This window comes from Anopheles coluzzii, chromosome X, assembly GCF_943734685.1.
Source record: "Anopheles coluzzii chromosome X, AcolN3, whole genome shotgun sequence".
Taxonomy (NCBI): Eukaryota; Metazoa; Arthropoda; class Insecta; order Diptera; family Culicidae; genus Anopheles; species Anopheles coluzzii.
In genome coordinates, this window is record NC_064669.1 from 14,353,735 (window position 1) to 14,377,925 (window position 24,191).

The following is a 24,191-nucleotide window of genomic DNA, read 5'->3' on the forward strand; positions in this document are numbered from 1 at the left end:
CGCATACCCACACAATCAACCGGTGAACGAAACAAGCGATGACAAACTGACGATGTCATAGTGTTACTTTTTTGTTGAAGTAATAGGTGAAAAATAAAATAAAAACAGTTTCCTAATGCGCTTGCATACGCTAGAAGGTCAGATGCCACGATTTGGGCGATGACTACTGTTTTGCAAACTATTTAACGTATGAGAGCAATTTTACTTTAAGATACCTTTCTGCTTGATGCCGTTACTTTGTTCGTGAAATAAAATAACCCAATTCTGACGAATTTACTGTTTCATATACATAATCAGTTAGGCAAGGTAAGCAAAAATAACAATGAAAGAAAGTCCGACCAAATACTATTCCATTCAATGTTTGTTTATAAACTACAAGGTCACATCATGAATCTGAAGAATCGTTTACAGAATTGTACTGAGAAACAAACCGACAAGTGTAACACAGGCGGACGATCGTAGAAGTGTTACATATAATGTAGAACAAACTGCACGCCAATGCGTAAATTTCGAGGAATTAGACGTAATTTTGACGATCCAGAATAAAACATTTGAATACACAATAGGTACAACCCTATTCGTCGCTACCAAGCCACCATTTCCTCCGAAGCCGTACCCGAAAACACTCGCATCCCCCAAGCAACTGTTCCAATAGAACGAACGCAAGGAAATCGGGTGTGTGGAGCTGTCTGCTTACGGATGTATATATAGTACCTAGCACTGAAACAGGAAACCAGTTCAAATGGTCGTAGTGAGTGGTGAACACCACTAGTGCAGTACGAACAATGGATCGCTATCTACTGTCATGCTTGTTGCTCGTGTGTATGGTGCTGGGTGAGTGCAGTGATACAAGATTCCGTCGGTCGTCGAGATGATTTAGTTGTGTTTTTCTCACTTTTACCTTCACAGCCTACCCTTCGGAGATAGCGGCTCAAAGTAAGTGATTTTCTATCAGTTTTATACGCTTGCCCTCCCCAAAATCGGACAAAACTCTGTGTGCTCACTGAACGTGTGCTATTTTCCTTTTCGCAGGGTCACGCGTCTGTTTCGCTCAGTCTGGCGACTACACCACTGCCACATCGATAGGCTTCTGCTCGCATGCAGTCTACATTGCACTGAACCCGACCTCTAAAGCCTTTGTGGGGATACTAAACCCTGCCAACGATGCAGATGATCTGCTAGGTCAGTGTTAAAGTTTCTGTATTTCTGGGTCGAATTTGGTAATGCTAGATGCCATATGGGTTTTAATGGTCGTGCATTTCATTTCAGGCGGTATCAGAAAGTTCGCTAATCTCAAAAAGACATACCCCTACGTGGACTTGTACATGGGCGTGTTGGGAAGTATTTCTGCGGGAAACATTCTGTGGCTGAATCAGCAAGCATCGCGTAAAACGTTTATCGATCTGCTTATTACAAAGATGGCATCGTATCCTGAAATGAGCGGCGTCTACTTGGATTTCGATGGGCTCACCAATTTGTACCAGGCGAGTACTGACACGTAGATGTCACTATCGGTGCAGCTCCTGGCTACAATGGCTTCCATTCTTTTCATTCATAGAATTGGTATGCTCTGTTCGTTGCTGAGTTAAATACGGCTCTTACCGCTAAGAACCTGAAGCTTATTACCGCCTTACCGTGGGATGCAAGTGCGAGTGGCGATATTTACTACAGCTCAACCCTCTCCACTCTGCCGTTCAACGTGATCAAAACGCACGAGGAAATGTACTCAGCGGTCGCTACCACTACCACGCGCCCGATCAGCCCGCTGTTTTCACTGGCCGCACCGTTTAACGACGAAACGAAAACAATCGTAAGTAGTGGTTTGTGCAGCATTGAGATGAATGATACGTGTTTGTGAAGTGAGACCGTTAAACGTGTGCCATTTCTGTGGTTTTCAGTATAACAATGTGTTTCGGTGGGTGTTGAAGGGATTTTTGACAACCCAGCTCGTTGTTAGCTTGCCTATGTACAGTTTGAAATTTACTACATCAGGTGGATCACAATTTGGTTCTGCTATGACCGCTGTTACAAAGGATACATATTGTAACGTAAGTATACATATACGTTAATACAATATACTTCGTTAGCCAGTGAAGTTGGGTTTTTCCAATGCTTCTTTCATCTCATTTTTCGTGTGTGAAACTCTAGGCTTTGTTATTTGGATCGAAAAATACTCTTGGAGCGCCCCAAGCCGGGGAAGGCTTTGCCTACAGCACATCCACGTTTTACACTTACAACACTCCCGCATCTCTTGTCGATAAGCTACAGTTTGTTATAGCAACCAACATGGGCGGTGTAGGCGTATATTCGCTAGATCAAGCTGGTAGCCAAAATGCTGAAATGCTTCGTCAGGTGACAAGCGTTCTAGCACCAACACCACCCGCCTCAGTATCATACCCTCCAGTAGGAGATGCGATGTGTGGTGTTCCGGTTACGTTTCCAGCACCGCTAACAACGACAACAGTTGCAACGACTACTGCTGCAGTCACCACTACTGCTGCAGCCACCACTACTGCTGCAGCCACCACTACTGCTGCAGCCACCACTACTGCTGCAGCCACCACTACTGCTGCAGCCACCACTACTGCTGCAGCCACCACTACTGCTGCAGCCACCACTACTGCTGCAGCTGCAAGTACCACTGCTGCTGCAGGAAGTACCACTGCTGCAGGAGGAAGTACCACTGCTGCTGGAGGTAGTACCACTGCTACAGGAGGAAGCACAACTGCTGCTGGCGGTAGTACCACTGTTGCTGGCGGTAGTACCACTGCTGCTGGCGGTAGTACCACTGCTGCTGGCGGTAGTACCACTGCTGCTGGAGGAAGCACAACTGCTGCTGGCGGTAGTACTACTGCTGCTGGAGGTAGTACCACTGCTGCTGGAGGAAGCACCACTGTTGCAGGAGGAAGCACAACTGTTGCAGGAGGAAGTACAACTGCTGCAGGAGGAAGCACAACTGCTGCTGGAGGAAGTACTATTGCTGCTGGAGGAAGTACTACTGCTGCAGGAGGAAGCACAACTGCTGCAGGAGGAAGCACAACTGCTGCTGGCGGTAGTACCACTGCTGCAGGAGGTAGTACCACTGCTGCTGGAGGAAGTACTACTGCTGCAGGAGGAAGCACAACTGCTGCTGGAGGTAGTACCACTGCTGCAGGAGGAAGCACAACTGCTGCAGGAGGAAGCATAACTGCTGCTGGAGGAAGCACAACTGCTGCTGGAGGAAGCACAACAGCTGCAGGAGGTAGTACTACTGCTGCAGGAGGAAGTACAACTGCTGCAGGAGGTAGTACCACTGCTGCTGGCGGTAGTACCACTGCAGCTGGAGGAAGTACTACTGTTGCAGGAGGAAGCACAACTGCTGCTGGAGGTAGTACCACTGCTGCAGGAGGAAGCACAACTGCTGCAGGAGGAAGCACAACTGCTGCAGGAGGTAGTACCACTGCTGCAGGAGGTAGTACTACTACTGCAGGAGGAAGTACAACTGCTGCAGGAGGTAGTACCACTGCTGCTGGCGGTAGTACCACTGCAGCTGGAGGAAGCACAACTGCTGCAGGAGGAAGCACAACTGCTGCAGGAGGAAGTACAACAGCAGCAGGAGGTAGTACAACTGCTGCAGGAGGTAGTACCACTGCGGCAGGAGGAAGTACCACTGCTGCAGGAGGAAGTACTACTGCTGCAGGAGGAAGCACAACTGCTGCTGGAGGTAGTACCACTGCTGCAGGAGGAAGTACCACTGCTGCTGGAGGTAGTACTACTGCTGCGGGAGGAAGTACCACTGCTGCAGGAGGAAGCACAACTGTTGCTGGAGGAAGTACTACTGGTGCAGGAGGTAGTACCACTGCTGCTGGCGGTAGTACCACTGCAGCTGGAGGAAGCACAACTGCTGCAGGAGGAAGTAGCACTGCTGCAGGAGGAAGTACCACTGCTGCAGGAGGAAGTACAACTGCTGCAGGAGGTAGTACCACTGCTGCAGGAGGAAGTACCACTGCTGCAGGAGGAAGTACCACTGCTGCAGGAGGTAGTACAACAGCTGCTGGTGGTAGCACCACTGCTGCTGGAGGAAGCACTACTCCATCAAACTCAGCATCGTCAACTACGCCATCAACCGGTGCATCATCAACCACGCCTTCCACGGCAGGTACAACGATCGCTGCATCGCCTGCTACCTGCAATATTACGGTGAAGGAAGATTACGGAACTCTGGTCGCGGAATACTGTACGAACTTAAAGGCGATTGCATCGTACATGCAAGGAGCTACCTGTGGTGTAGTGGCTTAACTCAAACCGTTCTACCAGTGAGTTGAAGCAATGGTTTTAGAGAGTTAGGTCTGGCGGAAACGACCAGCTTTGATAGATCGTGGCTTCTTGTTGTGTGTAAACAACTTTTAGGTGGTGTTCATACCTAAGTGGAATGCCGCAGGTGGCAGAAGCCAGTGTTGGGATTTGTTGAGGGTATTATGTTCTAAGTAAAATAAATTCAATTAATCTAATTTCCGCATTTTCCGTATCAGTTGAGACATGCTTGCCATACTTTGCAAAAAAAGCGGTAATGCTACTACTAAGGTATTACAATATGAAAGGTTACTTATCTATGCGCCACAGTCCCCTCTGGAACAGTATTGCGTAGCCGGACGGACGACTTAGCTTACCTAGAAGGAGAAGAAAGCATACAATCAATTAAGCAACCGCTGATAGCAAACATTTGGTTTCGGTTTGGTTTCGGTGTTTAGTAACGGGCAGGAAGCAGCAGAAGGCCATCTAGTGTATTATGCCCCACCGCCCCCAACCCGATCAGGCAGGCGAGTAGGGCGGGAGAACTTTTGTCGATTTGTGAAACGGGGCGGAATACAATAACAAAGGTGGATGGAGCAGGCGGGGGCAAACAAAAAAAAAAAGCGCAAACCACCCGGGGAATGAGAAATGGTGCCAAATCGTACAGGAAGGATGCGGATGCGGCAGCGTAAGCACTGCTAAACGGTGGTGGTGGTACACTGTTAGGCTTCTTACCTGCAACGCCTTCCTGCACTTTAGCCGAGAAGATTTTTCACAGTAAGCAAATGACATAAAAGGATGATTGATCTGCAAAATACAGTGATGAAATGATACGTGAAAATGAACGATGGAACCTGCGAATGGGGCGAAGGATTGTGAAGGGCAGTAGAACCGAAGCCATCGGGAATAGTAGTAGGGTGGTAGAGCGTCCACGGTTAGCTGCTACGGCAGAGTGCCGCTAGCAAAGAATAGAATAATGGAATAATTGCAGTAAAATTGAAATGCTCCAGAATGTACCAGGCGCCCACCGGCGAAAACCGTAATACACGGCCACACGTAGAAGGGAAGACGGGAGAGAGACAGAGATAGAAAAGAGATAGAGAGATAGAGAGATAGAGGCAGAGAGATATATATATATATATATATATATATATATATATATATATATATATATATATATATATATATATATATATATATATATATATATATATATATATATATATATATATATATATATATATATATATATATATATATATATATATATATATATATATATATAGAGAGAGAGAGAGAGAGAGAGAGAGAGAGAGAGAGAAAGAATAAATAGAAAACAAGAGGTGGTAACGCAAGGTGACGATGGTCAACCCGTTGCGCGTTGGTAATGTGCGTGCCGCGCGTCGAAGAAAACGAAAAAGAAAGAAAATGAAATCGTGTGAAAATAGGTCAATAACATAAGCGACACAGTGCAGTCCCAGACCCAGACCCAACAATGGGGCAGAGAAGACACACGCACACACACACAAACACAGGGACCACGAAGACGCGCAAAAACGATGCGCGAAGATGAAGATGCCCCCTCTCCCGTTCCCATACCCCTATCAGGACGTCGCACAAAAAAGGGTCTGCGCTTTGCCGCTTTGCCACGTTTGCCCCGGGGCGTCGAAATTATCGGCCGGTCGAAAGCGACACAACCTGCCCTACTGGCCCTCACAAAAAAAAATAAAAAATAGAAACGGAGGGGATGGGCTACAGAATGTCGTTTTTATTTCGCCGCTTTTTACGGCCCTCCCCGGAGAAAGCTGCTCCTAGCGGGGAGGGAACGGGGAGATTTCGCGACTTTCCCAATATGTGTGCAGGGAATGAGAAAAGGAGGTGGGGGAAGGGGGTAGGGAAGATAAGCCGAATGCAGAAAAGGAAGCTGTCGGAGCGCCAAAAATGGTCTGTATTTTGGGGTTTTGCGCGTGCATGTGTCTGTGTGTGTGGCCACTGGTGGCTAATTGGCCATACACTTGACTAGGAGGGATAGGGTAAGGTAGGGGAAGGCGGGGCAAAATGGCACTGTTAAGGTTTTTGCTCTGTATCCCATTGTGAGATCACTTGTCACTGATGTTTGACGGCAATCGATGCTTTAACAGCTTATTTATCAAATCAAATTAGGAGTTGACATACTACCAACAAATATGAATATCTAATATGAAACTCAAAAATGAACATCAAAAATCGTAAAAATGTATTGTGCTGGTTAAAATGGTCTTGCTAAGGGTCCAAAAGGTCATATACCAAATGTCAAAACAAACCGAACCAAAAGGTGCAAAATGGATCATAAGATTGCACTTAAGGCATTGGATTAGGCTCTGTCATCTTGGTAGAATTCTAGGTAATGTATTCTAGGTAGAATTCTATCTAGGTAAGGGTAAAGATTACAAAACTTAATCTCAATTTCAGTGTTTCGTTAAAAGAAGTAATTAATTGCTGGAATTTTTAATAATTCACCTGTTGCCAGTAATTTTTCTTGTCGATAGAGCATACAAATACCACAGTTTTGTTTATGTAAAACAAATATATTGTAGCGACTTTAGCTTACACCACAGCCTCATCATTTTGATCCTGTCAATTTTGCCCTAAGCGAAAGATTTTACCGATTTGAACTTTAAAAACTATACATTAAATTACATTTTACTCGTAAATCATAGTTAAATGTCACGTTACTCGATACTTTTTCATCTCTAGTTATTTTCTAAAATTTCAAAAAAGCTTTTTTTTGAAACGGTCATTGTTCTGACCAAATATTTCTTAAATTATTCTTTTTTTTAAACAAAATTCGGTAATTAAACGTTCATGGTTTGATTGAAACATTGTATTTGATGTTTTTCAATCATTCAGGATTATTCTATTCTTACAATCGAGATATCTCGACATCGAGATAAATATTGCTAAGGGAAAACGGTTTACATTGAAACTAAACTATCCCGCCCCTAATAACGGTTTGGAGGTTTCTATAGTAATATGTCAAGTAGTCCATGTAAGCACTTTTGGATTCTAAAGTCGATTTAAGCCAGCAATTCTCGACATCAAAATCCTAGCGGGAAATGAATCGAAAGCGATATTTTGGCAGATTTTAAGTAAACTCGTGCAGTTCTCTGGAAAATTGAGTACTGGTAATTTTAAGATCAATCTAATGAAATTATTGAAATGCCAAAAACAAAAAAAAACTTGGTGAACCAAAATTGAAAAAAAGGATATTTAAAAAAATGATAAGAATAGATTATTTAATTCAAATAGCCAGTAAGAAATTTGTTACATTTTTGCTTAAGTTCAAATCCTATGAGAGTTTTTTTTAAATCATCTTCCATAATTGGGTTCGGCGATTTGATGCCAACTGCGATTTCGGACCGAAATTCCGACTGATTTTCCCTAAAAGAGCAATCCAATTTCAAATAGAATCCAGAATCCAATTTCCAATAGAATCCAATAGAAGCAATCGAGTCCAATAGAATAAGCCTGATTAACTATCATTTTGAATGTGTTAAGTTGCCAATAATGAAAGTAACGATTTCGCCCCACCTAACCATTTTGCTCCGTGTTCCCCTACACGTGCGTAAGGATGGCGCTTGTCAAAAGGCGTTCGCTGCTCGCAGCCGTTTATCAACGTGGGTGGTTTTTGGGTCGTTGTACAACCACAAAAAAATGAGATGAAGAGTTCAAATAAGAGAAAAATAGAGATGAAGATGATGGGTTGGTACTGCCGCCAGATGCCACACTTGCCACATTACCTCCACGAGCTACATCTGTTACCAGTTCGGAACGATCTGCCAGTAGAACCATCCGAGACAAGAGATTTCTCCTTGTTAGTGGTCGGGTGCTAATTGTCTCGTTCCATGTGCATCTGCCGGTATTGCAACGGCCTCATCATGTAGCAGTTTAAACAGGGATTGCAGTTAAAACTACGCGTGCGCTTCTTACCCGGTATCCATCCATCGCCACTCCATCCTGTCCCCAATCAGTTGAATCAGAAGTACGAGAGCCCAAACGACTTCCCGACCGAATGCCCCAAAAGCAACCCAAAACGCTTTCTCTTCGCCCGGGACACCAATGATTTAGTAGCTATCGCGCGCGCGCGAGAAGAACCCTTCCAATGGTCGGGATATGAACTGCTGTTAATTTACATACCATCACTCACTCTATTAGCGGTTCATAAACCTCTTGCCCATTTGACCGTTTCCGGTCCCGTGCGGCTGCTGCTGCTCGGTGCTGTTCGGATGGTTGGGACTGTAAATAAAACAACAGCATCCATCCCTTTTTTTGAGGTCACCGCATCGTTCGCGTATCGGGAATCAATCGAAATCCCGCCCCGATACAACTTCGACCCATGTCACTGGGCCACTTCCCCATTCCGCTAGGAGACGTCTCGAGAATGCCGTTCCCAAAACACCGCCCCAAAACAACCCAATCCCAGGAAACAGTCCCCAACACACACCCAAAGCAGCTTCATCGACAGGTTCGACAGGCGCGCTCCTTACCCCCTCGGGGCAACCTTGGGCATCAGCAACGCCAGACCAAACAGAGCAACGAAACAAAAAAAATCGGGCCATGCGCGCACGTACAATTCGGCACATTTGATAGCTTGGGGCACTAAAGCCCCGCCACCACCCAGAAATGAAGAGAGGGAGGGCACAAAAAATACACCGGGAGAAGCTAGATAACGCGGGCGAAAGCTATCATTCGGCCATGCCCCAATGATCGCTAGGGCAAGCACAGCGCGCACATGTGCGTGTGTGTGTGTGATGGGTCGAGCGGCATTTTCTTCATCTTTTCCTTTCCAACCGGCGGCGACGGCGGCCGCTGCCGCTTCTGCTGCTGCTGCTGCTGTGTCCGCTTGTTGTGTTGTCCGTCCGTCATATCGCTTTCCCCTTAAAGCTTGTCAACCGAGCCCGGGCTCCAAGTGTGGGCCAACGCGACTAACCGGGCCACCGACATAGCATCATAAACCGTCCGCCCCGGTCACCTGGTGCTGGTGCCTACCGCTCTCGCACTTTCTCGCGGGCCCGGTCGGTAGGCTGCTTGCACGACGGGAAGGGTCCGGTTTGCCCTGAAGCGGTGGCAAAAAGTGAGAGGAACACGACACACACACACACACACACACACCAACATTGCCAACGACCAGAAGAACAAGCGCGGTCGCTTCTGCTTTGGAGGATGCTTTTCGAAAGTGGCGAAGCAGCACCACACCGTTCGGGTTTGAAAAGAAAGTGGACAACATTGCGCGCGCGCGCACTAAAGAAGGTTCCCCCCGACTACCTCTTCTACTCTCCTTCTATAATCTGCGACCCAAGAGCCATCCCTTTCTCGCCCTTCCCACAGCAAAACCGGTGGCGTTTGCTGCGGATCTGCTGCGCCAAGCGGCCTCAACTGCCAAGAAAGCGCACACAGAAGGGTTGAGAGGAGGGAAGCAGGGGGTGTGGGAGACCCGAAAGTAAAGCACATTTATTGCAGGGAATTTGGTCTTCAGACCGCTGACCTAGACGAGGCATTGAGAAAAAGTATCCACATCTTGCCCCCTCAGAAAGAATGATAAGAGATTTGAACCCATGACCGGAAGTGTATCAGCACCGTGCGCTTCCCACTACGCTACAAATGGGCACCAATTAGCTAGAAGTTAAAATGGCACCATGTTCAACGCGTTTGGAATTAGAATTTTGGAGAGAGCATTGTCCTTCAGACAATCTGGGTGAGGTATTGAAGCTGATGTGCCAGTTTGTTCCTCTCATTGAAATTCGTAGCTATATTATTCTTCAACACATATTGTACCCAATTCAGAGAACAATCAAATCACGTTCGAAGCAGCTCTACCATCTTTCTCAAATCTCAGAATCTTTTCGAGCCGATTTCGTGGAACTTGTTCTGAATGTTGTTGATTGAGTGGGTGTGTGTGTGTGTGTATGTGTGTTTTTTTAATCTATTTTTCACGCTCGCTCGAATATTTCTCCTAGCTACAATGAACCAATCTTTGCATATACCCTGTAATGAACAACGCTGCCAGAATAATAAGAAAACAACCAGAAAGATCCATAAAAGCACTCGCGGTTAGTACCTTACTTGTAGCGGGCAGGCACCAAGTTGGTTGCGGGATTGATAACAAGCAGGAGGGCAAGCCGGGAATGGAAGTTACTCTGTTGTTACAGTTGGGTAGTCCCTCTGCCCACAGCGATTGCGATTAAGCGATGAATTCAGGTGAATAAAAAGGGTAGATAAGATGAGGGTGGTTCGTGTAGATGGTGATGGTGTGAGCGTTTGTTAAGAACATCAAACAAAATGGGGGGGAGGGGCGGGAGATTTTTTACTCTCCCTAAAATGGTATGCACTTATATGCACGCCACCTACCTGCAGTATTCCTATCAGTAACGTGGAGTAAAATAATCTCGTCAGCCGCATGCTCAATCTTTGTCTGTGGTGCCGCTGTAAGGAGAAGAGAATGCAGAAAGGTTAGAATTGGCAATGCTCGGGAAGGTCGGGGCACTGGGTCTTGTTAGTTTATTTTCCTTGCAAACAAAGAAACAACCAAACACAGTCGCTGTTGTTTGTTTATCGCTAGAGAGTCTTTCGTTACGCACAATGGGGGAATATGATTAAATATTTGAACGCAAGTAGTTTGTGTGCGAGAAGCAAATTAACCGTCCTCGTGCGTAAGTTTAGCAAGCAAGCGAGCAATTTGTTTGTGTTTTTTTTTTCTTTCGTAGCTGGCCATAAACTTGCCCCTTCGTTATTTGTCTGTTTGTGTCAAGCGTGTATGTTTGTGTGTGTGTGTTTTTTTAACCAAAAATTTAGCACAAGCTCCAATCATTAAGAACAGCCGAAAGCAACGCGCCTTAGAGGAGAAGCATCAGCATCGACCTCCAATGGAAAAGATTTTGCGCTCGCACTGCAACAGCAACGGCGCACACTTGTGTAAACGGGGCATCGTCGGCGAAACGGTGCGTCTGCCGTCTTGTCGTCTCGCAAGTGTTTCGCTCTCCCGCTTGTACTGTCAGACAGAATAGCTAAAAACAGACCTGTCAGACGAATTGCAGTATCCACACGCCTCACACCGTCTTCCACCGACTTCCAGGCGCTTTCCAGTCGTCTTAAGACTGCTGGCTAGACATTCGCTAGTGCGCTACAAACCTCGGCGGCTACGGTAATTTGTCTGTGGGCTTGGTGAGCGAAGGAGCCGAACAATGCAATGTAATGTAACGATTCTCCATGGCGGGAATGACGTTTCTGCATACAATCCGCTCGAAGCTACTGGACGCACTCCGCCCGGGACTAAACAAATCATGACGATTTTAATTTTATGACTCCCTTTATTTACCATTTCAATGACACATTGTTTGCAACGGGCAAACAACGGCCTGCTACTTTCGATCGATATTTGCCGGTCCGGTACGGGGCAAACACCATCGACAGCATCCCGAGCGCTTTTGCCGGGAGGCAAGAGTCATCGCATCGTCATCGAGCTGCTGGGCTGCACGCTAATCGGGAGCTAATCGATTATTCATGGTACCGTTGCGTTTTTTTTTTTGTTTCTGGCGGGTGAAGCGCGGTGCTGCTGCTTGTTGTTTGCCCGCCCAATTGGAGGGAAATGAATTTACATAAATGGAAAGAGCGGGTTCCCAATATCTCTCTCTATTTCTCTCTCTCTCTCTCTCTCTATCTTTCGCTCTCTCTCTCTCTCTTTCTCTCCCTCTCTCTCTCTCTCTGCCGTTTTATGGCAGGATGGGTTGCACTCATAGATACACTGCTACCTGCAGTGGAGTGAGCATCAGTTCATCTGCATCGGACTGCAGGCTATTCGCTCGTATTTATGGCGATCAGTAAAAAGATGCAGATCAGTAAAGACAATAAGGATGCAACAGTTAACATTGACACTGGCCATGTATTTATCTTGATCCAATCTAAGCATGCATAATGTACAACTTCCGCAGCTGTCAGAATAGCTCCGTCAGAACCTTCCATCTCCGCACCACGGTCTTTACACTATCGTACCTTTTTCCTTCTCCCTTTTTCCACCACTACTCAGGCCATCAGCACCGTGTGCGTGCAGGTGAAAGGGAATTTTTGGTTTTGCCGTTGGGGTCTTGTTGGGTCTTATCTGCTCTCTGCGTTTTGACTCTCGAGGGGCCAACACCCTACCGCCCGCAGAGCTTGAACGGCTTGATAGGGGTAATGCCATGGTTTGCATTGAGGCTGAAAGTCCCTGACACCACGATAGCTGCCTGTAAAGCGAGGAAATAATCAGCGCAACCTCCCGAGGGCATTTGATGTGCCAGCAGCGCCCTAAGCTTTGAACTTTAATGTTTTTCTAGCTGAAGTATGCGTGCGTTTGCTACCGTCAGGTAAAAAAAAAGTAGTTTAGGTTTAGTTTAACTCTTCGAATCAATATTTCATATTACTGCACAGTAAGTTAAGTGATTTACACTCATATACTTCTAGCAACGGTGGACCTCCTCTGATAGCTCTTATCGAATTTTTTCATCGGTTTGTTCATAAATTAGTTGTGCACAATATACGCACAAAACATAGCGGCAGCAAATACCGGTGCACTTGGAACTATAGACAATTGTCAATTATTTTCCATAATTTGCTCTGTCGTTTAAAAAAAAAAAGAATTCAACCGGGTTCGTCGCTTTACTGCCGGTTGAAGTCGTTTGATTGTAACGGGGCAAGGAAGTAGCAATTTAACCGCTTCGCGCGCTATAGCGCTGCTGGACACGTTCGACACTTGTTCCATGAGTCATTACCGCTTGCCAAAGTGCCACCCGAACGGTCACCGTCCAATTTTGGCCACAACAAACGGGCGCTGCAGCTTGCTTTTGGGGCCCTGCGACAGTGTGCAACTCAATTTACCCCTCAATCACCTGTCGCTCGATCCCGGCCAGTACTGTCCCTTCTCCTCTTCTGTGTGTGTATGTGTGTGTGTGTACGTGCTCATTGCGTGTGCATCCGCTGCCACAGTGCGCGCGCGCCCGGCCTAAGCCGATTGTCGGCTCGAGCGCGGACCCCCGACCATCTAAGGGTGTGCGCGTCGCGCAGGAAGTCCCGCTTCCTCGGGAGCTTCTCCGGCCTGAAGCCCCCTGCCACGATGGCAGGCAGGCGGGATGTGCTGCATGCTAATCAGCACGCCGGTCATCCGGGCGGAGCGGTCTCATCCGGGGCCTCCCAAAAAAGGGTACACCCTCCCCGGCCGGGTCCCGTGTTTGGTGCGCGTAATCGTAATCGCCCGGTCCCGAAATGGACGGCTGAAGCGCGCGCGACCCCGCAGACCTCGTACCATTGACACCTCGCATCATGCGCGCGCACACACATACGCACAGAGATACATTGTTTGCGCTTTGCGCCCGACGCTGGCTGCATGCGTAACGAGGGCTCAGAGCGAGCCCAGGGCCGTGGGGTTTTGATGGGCAGGGAGCCACGAAAATTCGTTGAAGCAGCGTGCTTTTTGTGTGTGTGTGTGTGTTTTATAATTATTCATTCATTTTCATTCTTTCCTATTGCGTTCTTTATGAGGGCGTACGTACACCTTCCGTGCGCGTCTTCCTTTGGCCGTGTCCCCTAGTCCCTGGCCGCGAGAGCCATTCTACAGCGGTGGGGCCGAGGATGGTACGTGATCCGGGTGCCAAATAGTTGGCGGTGGTGGATCCCTAATCCGATGTCTTGCTGCGTAACACCGGCACCACGGCTCAATCAGTTTCGAGCGAGCAGCGAACCGTGAAGCATCGGCGTCAAACAGGATCATCCCCTTCTGGCTATTTGCCTCTGGTGTTACCAAAACTCTGACTGCGGATTTATGCCCCCGTGTGTGTGTGTGTGTGTGTGTGTGTGTGTGTGTGTATGTGTCTGTGTCTGTGGGTGTAAAAAAAGGTTTCAAAGTTCTTGGCAAAGCGCCCCTCAAATTGGCAACTTGGCAAGATGTTGGCATAGCTAAAAGATTTGGATTTAGCTATTCAACTTCTTGTTTATTTTTCCAATTTACTTACATCGAGAACCCGGTGGCCGTCTGTGACGGCCCGGGCAAAAGAACATACCCCCTCCCTACCTCCCTGTCCGGAATGTGCAACTATCAACCACGTGTCAACTATTCAAAACTCCCCAAGGCTGCAGCGCCATCTATCAGCTACCGGGGTGAATCTCGAGGCTTGAAGCCGCAGCAGACGAAGATTCTCCAGTACACCAAAATGAAGCCGCCAGACAAATGTACCGTCGACTCTTCACCGTCTCCAGCAAAACCCGCTCACCAGGGGAACGGCTACGTTACGGTATTCGCCTCACTAACCTACTGCCAGCAGCCAGCTCCAATTGCAGCGAAGCCCAGCCCGTTGGCGAAAGTTGACAGGTGTGCACAAGGAGCCACATTCCACATTCTCTTGTTGTGCCGTTCTGTGTCCCACACGAATTCCCAAAAAAAAAAACTTTCCCATCTGCGCTAGCGGATGTAAAAATTAATGAGCTAACCTCGAAAGAACAACGCACGCGGAAAAACAGGTATAAATCGTGTGGTACGCGTTTCCCGCCATTCCTCTTGGTAATATATTATTTATGATTTTTCATCTATCCGCACCGGACGCCCCAGCCGCTTAGATGATGGGTGTGTGTGTGTGTGTGTGAGTGTAACGGGGACGTACCGGAGCAGCATTACGGCAATCGGCACGAACGTCACGGTTTCCTGGTTCCAAAATTAAGCAGCGATTTTAATCAACAGGTTTGGGCCGGGAGGTTTGCGGCTGATGTGAGTGCATTAGCTAATAGCGGTGCGCAAAATCGGTGGCAAACGGTACGGTTCCGATGGACAAAACTTATTAGCCTGATTTTGGGGTGTTTTATTATTATTATTTTTTGCCAATTTTCTCCCTAATTTCTAAGTATTTCATTTTCTTGTGCTTTTTTTTTGTCGTTCCTAGCCTTCGTGACCCAAATGTCCCAAGATTCCCGCCGCCCTCCAACTATTCCCCTGAGTTACGCTGCATTACGGGAAGAGGACGTGCTCAAGCGACGAACCCCTTGCAGGAGGCAGCAAACCATGAGCAAAACGTTTTTCTCGCCTTAATATGATTAATAAAAACGATTCAACGCGATGCTTTTTTGTGTGCGGCGACGTACGTAAAGCGCAGCCGAAACGTGGACTACTTGAGCGTGTCCTTTCATTTTATTTTTTTTCTGAAAGAACAAAAACACAACAAGCCTCTAATAAAATCTTCAAGAGCAGGTGCGCTCCATTACTTCAGCGTTTTTTGTTTGTGCATTTTCCATTATCACAACGCTCGTTTCCTGTTCATCTTCTGCCCACCGCAAACACACCTGCCTCACTCCCACTATTGTAGTGTAGTGTTGCTGATACGCGTACGCACAATTAAAGTGTAGAGCGCTTTCCCATCGCGATAGATGATGAAACCGTGCGACTGATTGCAACCGACTGTGCACTTTCAATAGTGCTGCGTGCGTCGACCTTTTTGAAAAAAGACAAAGAAACGGTTCCTGTCTTGCCCGGCGCGAAATCTTTCGCCCAGTGCGCCGACCCCGTGGGCACGCACACACACATACACACACACACAACCACACACAAACACTCTCCTCGTAAGTACGTACGGCCCCGCGCATGTACAATCGATCGATAATAGTGGAAGCCTAGAGATTGGTTGAAGGCAGAGGCAGCGCCGCGACAGGCGACGAACCCTTGGTTTCGATATTGATTGTTGATAGACGAAGTGTCTTTGCCAGATCGGCAAGACCGCGCAGCCGGGTCGGGATATTTCAGGTGCATACAACCGACCAACGAGGGCAGGGCCAAAGATTGGAGGAAGAACATGCTAGACTTGTTGGGATTTTGGGATACTCAACTAATATCCCCAGGCTAATCCGGAGCAGACGTGTTCACTAGTGGACTAGATACGAGGCCGGTTGGGTGAAAAGATCACACCCACACACAGAAACACACACACAGACACATAGACACACACACACACACGGTTTATTACACCGTTAGCTCACCTTGTTATTATTTCACTGGTTGCGCGCGTACCGCTGTAAACCACCAGACAACTGTCACCGTGCGTAACGATAGCACGGGTCACTATCACTTGCTTGTTTTGTTTTCGAAATTCGAAAATCTTAAACCACCAGTTAGTTCACAGTCGCAACAATCTTTGCGTAACTTCCACGGCGAGAGCAAGATACTGCACTGCTACTAATGATACTAGGTTCGCTGGCAGCTAGGCACTTGCACGTACAGTAAAGAATATCAAATCCCGAACGCGAAACACTGTTCCAACGCGGCACGAACGAAAGCAACACCACGCTCACTGTCCGGCAATGTGTTTCTTGCGCACGGCACCAACTGTCAATTTGAACTGCAAAATTCACGCCACCGGGCTACGGCGCCACTCCCAGCATCCGTCCGTGTTGAGCGGCACAGGTGTACTGTCTGCCTGTTGGGCAAGGGCCTGCTGATAAGCACACCTAGCGTCGGTCCCAGGTTCCCTGGCTGTGACCGCTGAGATGGTCTGTGCGTATGTGTATATAGATTTGGTTTTGTTATTTTTTTCTCTTGTGCTTCCCGTTGTTTGTTTGTTGCGATCTCGGGTAGCCGCGCGTCCGAACGCCACGGTTGTCTATGGCAGAATGTTTAATTCACCTGTTTGCTTTCAGCGTTATAGTCGATCCGCTGTGAGCACCCGTGTGTCCCCAGGTGCGCCTCCGAAACCCGCGCAGATGATGATGTATGGACCGCAGCGTCACCACGCTTTCAATCGCCCCCCACCATCCAGGGCCCCCATCCTCCATCCACCCCTAGTTCACAGGCAAAACCCCGCACGGGTGCGCTTTGCTGCCCTTTTCTTACCGTGCGGGGCTCGCTATGGTATGCTCGCTCTATCTTTCACCGCGCTCTTCTCTTTCTACTTTCTTCGGCTCTCGTTTTGGAGCTGATGGAATTGCGCAAAAAAAAAAAAGATACAACCACACACACACACGCACGCACGTGGTCATCCAGCGACCCCGGCCGCGAACGCCGCGAAGAAAGCAAAACCCGGCTCTCCGGCTCCGTGTCTGTGGCTCGTGTTCGCTCACTCTTGCAGCGGTGACTGGGCCACAGCAGCAGCAGCAGCAGCACGGCCAACCTTCCTCTACGTTCGGCTTTCTTTTCTCGCAGATCGCCCAGATCGCTCCCCCTGTCTGGAGACAATTCACACGAGCGAAAGAGAAAGAGAGAATGATAGAAAGAGTTAAAAACACTTCTTCTCCAACGTTTCCTGTGCCGGACGAGCCTCCACTAGCAAAAGTTGTGCCTTTTCCTGGGAGGGGGAAAAGTGCGTGTCGAAAGAGCAATGGACGAGAGAGAGAGAGAGAGAGAGTGAGAGAGAGAGAGTGAGAGATGGCAAAGAAGAGTGTACGCGTACGCAGCTTCGCACATGCGTTCGCCCGGTGTACCTGACACGCCACCTGTCCCTCCCGAAAGCGGCCAGGTCGTATCACCCATACAAGGTGCCATTTCTGCAAAAATCTCATTTCGCTCGCACACAGCGCCTGCGAAAAAGAAAGCGACGCGAAAGTTCTCCCCTCTATTTTTTTTCCCCATTTTTGTGGGATTTTTTTTTGTGGGTTCGCTTAAGGGTCACCGCATGCCACCGGAGGACGTTCTAGATGTGCACAGTGGTGGGGAAGCTTCTGACCGGGCCTATTTCCCCCTTTTACCCGTCTGTTCCCAAAAACAGGTTCAACAGTGCGCTGCTCGAGCTCGCTCAAGGTCAAGTTCTCATTCTTGACGCTCCCGGACGCCGACCGGTGACCTAATGCGCGACTGGGTCGAGCACTCATCAGCCGCGGGAAGCGGTGCCAGCTCAGAGCTTGCAATATCCAATCCAATCCAATACAAACCGGTCGCGCCACGGCCCAGTCGTCGCCCAGTCTACCCGTGCAAGCTGCTTCTCACGCATATCAAACCCATTTGTAAGGATTAGTCCTCTAATGCGCAGTTCCACGTCCAAAGGCAAACATTCAAAGGCTGGTGTGCATCGAGACGGGTGTACCGCTTACACACCGCCCAAACCGGACCGTCGAGGGCGGGGGGGGGAGGTAGGTGTAAGTGCCTGATCCAAACGGCCGGCGCTGTAAAATGAGCTTATCGAAATAATCCCTCCCCCTCCGCGATTAATTGTGCTGTGCAAGCGCGAGGGCCTGGAGCCTTTTTTGCATGCCGGGTCGGCACGATGAGCAGGCCGGCTGCACCCACATCAGCTCTTCACACAGTAAATAAACACAACCGTTTAATGGCCATAGTAACACGGTTGTCGTACAAAAAAAATGAAAAAAAACGGTTCTGGTCATTCGAAAACCCAGCGCACCGTGGCATCGTTGACCTGATTGTGCAGCCGAGCCCGGACGGGCTGCTGAAGGTGTCACTGGGTGCAGAAGCTGCGCGAAAAGCATCCCACCTAGCCACGTGCCGGAAGGATGCGTTGCTTTAATTTTTGTTAATCAATTACCTTTTTTTTTGCTTTGTTTCGGTTCGCCGCTTTTCGTCCCCCCCCCCCCCCCCCCCAAAATCCGTTGCTCGCCCGGCGGAGCAGGGAAAGCCCGAAACGGTGCCCGCCGGTGGACCAATTTTCCCGGACAGAGTCCAATCGATGAAATCGGGCGGCATTGCGATTGCGATCAACATTTGCACACCGATTATGACCCGCTTTTTTTTTGCCTCCCGATCGCTCCTCGCCGCCTCACCTAAGTGACCACCAGCAGGGAACTCGCTCGATTGCAACCGGCCGAAGCCCGAAACTGTGCCCCGCCGGGCACACCCGTTAGGCGCACCTTTTCAACGGCCACCGCACCCCCGCTCCTCCCCGATCGGTAAGGACAGTAGCAGCAAGCACAGAAGAAAAAAAAATCTGTCCACCCCAACAGTTGCGAACCACACTAGCTCGTACCACTTTCGACCAATTAGAATTCCGCTGCGTTGTTTGTTTGTGATGGCTGTGAAGTCTGTTGGGATGGTGCGTCTCCTGCTTCTTTTTTTTCTTTTTCTTGTTCTTTGGTTTCTTTGCTTCCCGCAGTTTCGGCCAGTTTTTGCTAGTGACACAACCCCGCAGCCTTTCCGCTGGACGCTGCCTTCCGGCGATGTTACTGCCGAAGCACTCCGGTGGCACGGTAGGTTTCGGTGCACGAATGGGATGCGCCCATTCCGTGCTGCGAGTGGGATGGAATGCATTATTTTGAGGCCACTGTATAATCGGAACCTCGAGGCGCGCGTGCTATGTGCGGGCAATAATGATGAGCCGGGCGTTTACCCCCAGATCCGGATCAGACTTCTGCCACTTCCGACTGTTTGGGACGAAAGTCGCGATCCGGCAGGTATCACTCTGAACCTTGGTAGGATAGTAAGATGTTGTGAATATCGGGTAGGGATTTTAGAGCCTTGAAGAGCGTATGAGGTTTAATTGGAAATGGTTTTAGGGCAGAGTAGTAGACAGAATTTGCAAAATTTGAAATCCTCTAAGATGCTAACATAATATTATGCATTTAAAGGGAATCGTTACAGTATCCATGCATAGGCTCTTGCCAAAATGTTAACTTTGAATTGAATTTCTTGACTGCCTCGATTATTTATGTTTATTAACTCTGTCTTTCGTGGTCTACTTACGCTACTTACTGCTATTCCTAAATCCTTTACACAGAATTTCTGAGTCACGAATACTTGAGAAGCTCAAATCGATGCTTACTTATCCGGCGCTACAACCACTTCGCGGTCCTGGCCTGCCTCAGAAGTGTCCGAAACCGCTCACGGTCGCGTATCTTCGTCTGCCAATCCGTTATCCCGGCCTTAATGGCGGACGCCTCTGCGTCATCCTGCTACCTCAATTGGGGCCTACCATGCCTCCTCTGTCCTCTGTCCTGTGTCTGTGGATTGCTCAAACATACTTTACGGGCTGGGTCGTCCGTTTCCATGCGTACAACATGGCCAGCCCATCGGAGCTCTTCATTATAACGGCTCCTCCATTGTCCCTCCATACATACGGGACCAAGGATCCTTTTCAGTATCTTCCTCTCGAACGCGGCTAAGAGGGTTTCGTCAGATTTGGGTAGTGTTCATGTCTCAGATGTGTATGTGAGTACCGATACTATATATGCTATATAGCCCCAGTTTCGTCGGTCGCGACAGGTTCTTTCAGGTGAACTGATTTCTCAGGCTGTAGAATGACCGGTCCTTGCAGCCAGCATCCTTGCACGCAACGCAGCTATTGTCGTTGTTGACCCGAGAAAAGGTGAATTCAGGGACGACTTCAAATGTTCACGCTAACGTAAATTAGGATTAATTATTGCTAGGGCCGCTGATGTTTCCACCATCAGTTTGGTCTTTGCTTCGTTAATCTGCAATCCGAGATTCTCTGCCGATCCCTTGGTAGGCTTCTGCTACATAGAAGAGCCTCAAACCAATGATGTCTATAATCGTGATGTTCGTTTCGCATTCTTTTGTGGCTTTCCGTTGTCTGATATTTTAGATTCTGTTGGATAAGATCTTGAAGTTTCTGATATCTTACTATCTCCTTGTGGATTCTGACCAAACGTTTACTTTTACATTGTATACTTTCGAGCATGTAGTAGTAAATTTCCACATAAACCTCATCGAATCACAGAGCGTTGAAGATCTGATTGCTTATCAAGTGGATCAGAATGAATTGTTTTGAATTGTAATTGCTGGAAAATGATTAACTTCGGATTGAAAATAAAGTCTATTACATATATGATGTTATAGTTATAAGCAACCAATCAGAAATGAATTAATGATAAGTTTGATAGAAAGGAACTGTCTCCCAGCTAATATGGATTGAAGCGCCATGAAATAAATTTGTATTCTCTACTTTTAAGCAATACGGCCTTATTGGACCGTTCCTCCTGAATAATGAAAAAAAAAATCATAAACAATTACCGGAGGAAAATGAATTCAGCGATGAAACTGATGATTTAGGGATGAAATTATACCTTCATCAACTACACGGTAAGTTTCCATAACACCCATTAATAGCATTCGTAGTTTTCTATTTGTTTGGAGATGCATTAAGTCCGATCTTGGAGCGCATCAGCTGACTGTATCTAACAAATGTCCTTCAATTTCGTCAACTTCTCCCAATTTTTAATGCCCAACCATCGCCCAACATCTCTTTCACCGATCGAATCATTCCAAGCCCCATTCAGCTTGCCATTGCCAAACTAGCTCGTGGAATTTTGCTCCCATCGAGGCATAACCTACACCGGTGTGTTGTCGCTAGAACGAGCGAGAGAGAGAGAGAGAGAAAGAACAGGGCACCAGCTCGCGCGAAGGGCATCTAGGCGATGCCGCTGGGTTTGGCCGGTTCCACGGTGAAACGTAACGAGAAAAGCTCGTTCCGTTTTTTGGAAAGTGCGAATTTTGAGTGATAGTGTTATTTGCGTGTTTTATATATCTTTATTCAGTTCACAAGCTTTCTGTTCCGCGAGCGAGTGCGCGAGCGCGCGCGCGCGACTTTCTTCCCCGGGCGCAAAATGTTTGCCAATTTTTGTTTCAACCCTCTTTCCTCCCTTCCTGTCCCTGTCGCTCACTCTTGCACTCGCCTTCCTACTGCCGCTCGTTTCGGGTTGTACGTTGCGCTTTTATTTTAGCGACCGGGAGGCTTTTGTTGTGCGTGTGTGTGTCTGTGTGTGAGACTTGTTGCTGCTACTACTTGTTTTTCATCATCTTCTTCTGTCGACTCTCTTTCGTTCTTTCGGTTCTCAGGTTTAGTAGGTTGTCAACCCCTTTCTCTACCTCCACTCTTTCTCGGGTAGGTTTAGGAGCCTGCCAGTTTTGCACATGTGAATGTTTTCCCTTCTGCACCTTTTTTTCGCGGCTCTTCGTTCGCTTCATCTGTTCGCATCTTTCCCTTTTTTTCTCCTCCCCCCATTTCGCACATTCCAGACCTTCATTTCCCTTTTCGACCAGTTTTCTGCAGTTGTCTTGCCGTTGTTTTCATTTTCTTTTGTACTGCTTTCTTTGGCCGCGAAGGGTGAGGGAATGGAGGAAACATAGCTTTTTATCGCTTTTCTTTTGTCATTTCCTTTTTATTAGTTGTCAATGGAGGATACGTTCTTTAGGGTACGCTATCCTGCACAGTATACAGTAGTAATTCTTGTAATACCATCATGGAGAATCTATGCTATCCCCCTGTTCTACTCATTTGAACTTCCATTTTCCTTGAGATATATGATATCCTAAATGCATATTAACAAAAGCCTAAAAAGATAATTCGCTAGTTTAACAGCTTCAATATTGTGACATAAGCTCCAAGTTTCTTGCAGCTCTATTTGGCAATTAAAAATATTGGAGTTTTTCATGATCTTTTGATAGACACTGCTGTCTTGAGCTTTTATTTAATTTTATCAAATGTGTTATCTGTTTTTTTTTTACATAATCTTGGAAAAGATGTCCATCATATCCAAGAATGAATGTCTGTTCTTGGTTCCAACAACTCCTTAGGACCTTATCGCGGTATCGTTTGGTCCAGGCCTGTCGCTAGACTAGTGATGGGTAAAGTTGGCGAAAATCCGTAGTCGACTACGATCCGACTCGAAAAATTTCGGAACCAACTCCGGAAGGTAGGTCCACCCAGCATCTGGAGCCGTTTGAAATCGTCTGAAGTCGTCCGGAATCGCCTGGAGTTGTCCGGAGTCTGAGTCGTCCAGAGTCGTCCAGAGTCCCTGGAGTCGTCCGGAGTCGGAGTCGAAGTCTTCTGGAGTTATTTGAAGTCGTCCCAAGTCGTCCGAAATCATTCGAAGCCATCGGGAGTCGGTCGGAGTTGTCCGGAATCGGATTCTTTCGGCGTCGACCAGAATCGTCCGCAGTCGGAGTCGTTCGGAGTAGAAGTCGTTCGAAATCAGAGTCTACCGGAGGCAGTGTTAATCGGCGTCAGGGCTGTACAGAGTCTTATGATCAGGCATTTAATCTCAGACTCTGACTCCTGCTGACCCCAGTCGACTCGTGCCGAAAATTCATAGAAAGAAAGGTCTGTTTAAGAAGTGCACACCGAAAAAGAAAGAGTAAAAACACACCGCACAATGAAATGCCTTATGACAAACACATTGCACCGGCCGTCTTCGAATCGACGATTGCCGTTCAATCACCGTAATCGGATCGAGGTCGTTGATGCGCTTCATAGAGCATAGCACAAGTCTAGACATGATGAGATGCTCTCAATACTAGATTGCAAGTACCTAACGACATTGTTTCATCCTTGTTGAGCTGTAAGTCTATAAATTGAATAAATTCAACGCCAAAATTTAGTCTACACACGGTTTGCAGATTCCCGATCAAGTAGAGCTCCAATATCTTGGAGTGCTACTTTCTTTTCATGGAACAGTTGCTGGGACAACAACGTTGTCTTCTCTGGAACACAAGAGCTCGGGACATTTTGGAGGTATTGAATACTATCAAAGAAGAAGGCCAGAACAAAAACACACATTCCAAAAACTTAAACCTGACGCTGGACATGGTGTGATGGTTTAGAATTTCTACCAACAACATTCAAACCATAGACAAACGGACATCAAATGTATTGTCCCAACCATTTATACCCCAAAGCATTATTGTGCACCGCGTCGTCAAACAATGCCGTAGTTAGCTGCCCCTCCAAAACACCGTCGTGCGGTTGACCCAGTGCGGGGCATTAGTGCACGGCCAGAATCTGGTAAGGTACATAAACATTGAGACGTATCAACATCACCGGCACTATTGACTTACTCAGCGTTGCATCGCGTTGCATCCACTCGCGATGGAGAAGAGCAGAAAAAAGGGAAAACCTAATAAAGGGAGAGGGGGGGGGGGGTTTCACCTGCATCGGGTCCCACCTTCACCTTCTCCGTGCTGTTGACAATTGCTA

The 24,191-nt window shown here is 47.6% G+C and overlaps 3 protein-coding genes across 54 annotated transcripts in view; 2 read left to right on the top strand and 1 right to left on the bottom strand.

Annotated features, from left to right (window-relative positions):
- LOC120951617 (uncharacterized) overlaps positions 1-17,865 on the bottom strand; it is a 29,798-nt gene extending 11,933 nt beyond the window's left edge. The window contains exons 1-3 of one of the 2 annotated variants that reach the window (XM_049610876.1): positions 16,300-17,865; positions 10,660-10,734; positions 5,008-5,079 (exon numbers count right to left, since the gene is read on the bottom strand). In XM_049610876.1, the coding sequence (XP_049466833.1) occupies positions 5,008-5,079; positions 10,660-10,710 (123 nt within the window). In that variant the 5' untranslated portion in view covers positions 10,711-10,734; positions 16,300-17,865. The remainder of the gene's footprint in view (positions 1-5,007; positions 5,080-10,659; positions 10,735-16,299) is intronic. The other variant, XM_040370429.2, reaches the window with a different exon arrangement.
- LOC125907769 (autotransporter adhesin BpaC-like) lies at positions 651-4,490 on the top strand. 50 transcript variants are annotated; one of them, XM_049610861.1, is made up of 10 exons: positions 651-834; positions 910-936; positions 1,033-1,182; positions 1,270-1,484; positions 1,559-1,810; positions 1,899-2,048; positions 2,149-2,952; positions 3,079-3,136; positions 3,347-3,745; positions 3,914-4,490. In XM_049610861.1, the coding sequence occupies exons 1-10, from the start codon at positions 786-788 to the stop codon at positions 4,276-4,278; spliced, it is 2,469 nt and encodes an 822-aa protein (XP_049466818.1). In that variant the 5' UTR covers positions 651-785; the 3' UTR covers positions 4,279-4,490. The 50 variants fall into 50 exon arrangements, with proteins under 50 accessions (XP_049466818.1, XP_049466804.1, XP_049466800.1 ...); XM_049610847.1 differs by having other exon boundaries at positions 652-834; positions 2,149-3,052; positions 3,095-3,136; XM_049610839.1 differs by having other exon boundaries at positions 654-834; positions 3,200-3,745.
- On the top strand, positions 11,387-15,530 carry LOC120951646 (uncharacterized). 2 transcript variants are annotated; one of them, XR_007453353.1, is made up of 2 exons: positions 11,387-15,085; positions 15,213-15,530. XR_007453353.1 is itself a non-coding variant. In XM_049610883.1 (2 exons), exons 1-2 carry the CDS (start codon positions 14,364-14,366, stop codon positions 15,361-15,363), a joined length of 435 nt encoding a protein of 144 aa, XP_049466840.1. In that variant the 5' UTR covers positions 13,988-14,363; the 3' UTR covers positions 15,364-15,530. The 2 variants fall into 2 exon arrangements, 1 of the variants encoding a protein (XP_049466840.1); XM_049610883.1 differs by having other exon boundaries at positions 13,988-14,647.
- Positions 17,866-24,191: the final 6,326 nt, after the last annotated feature.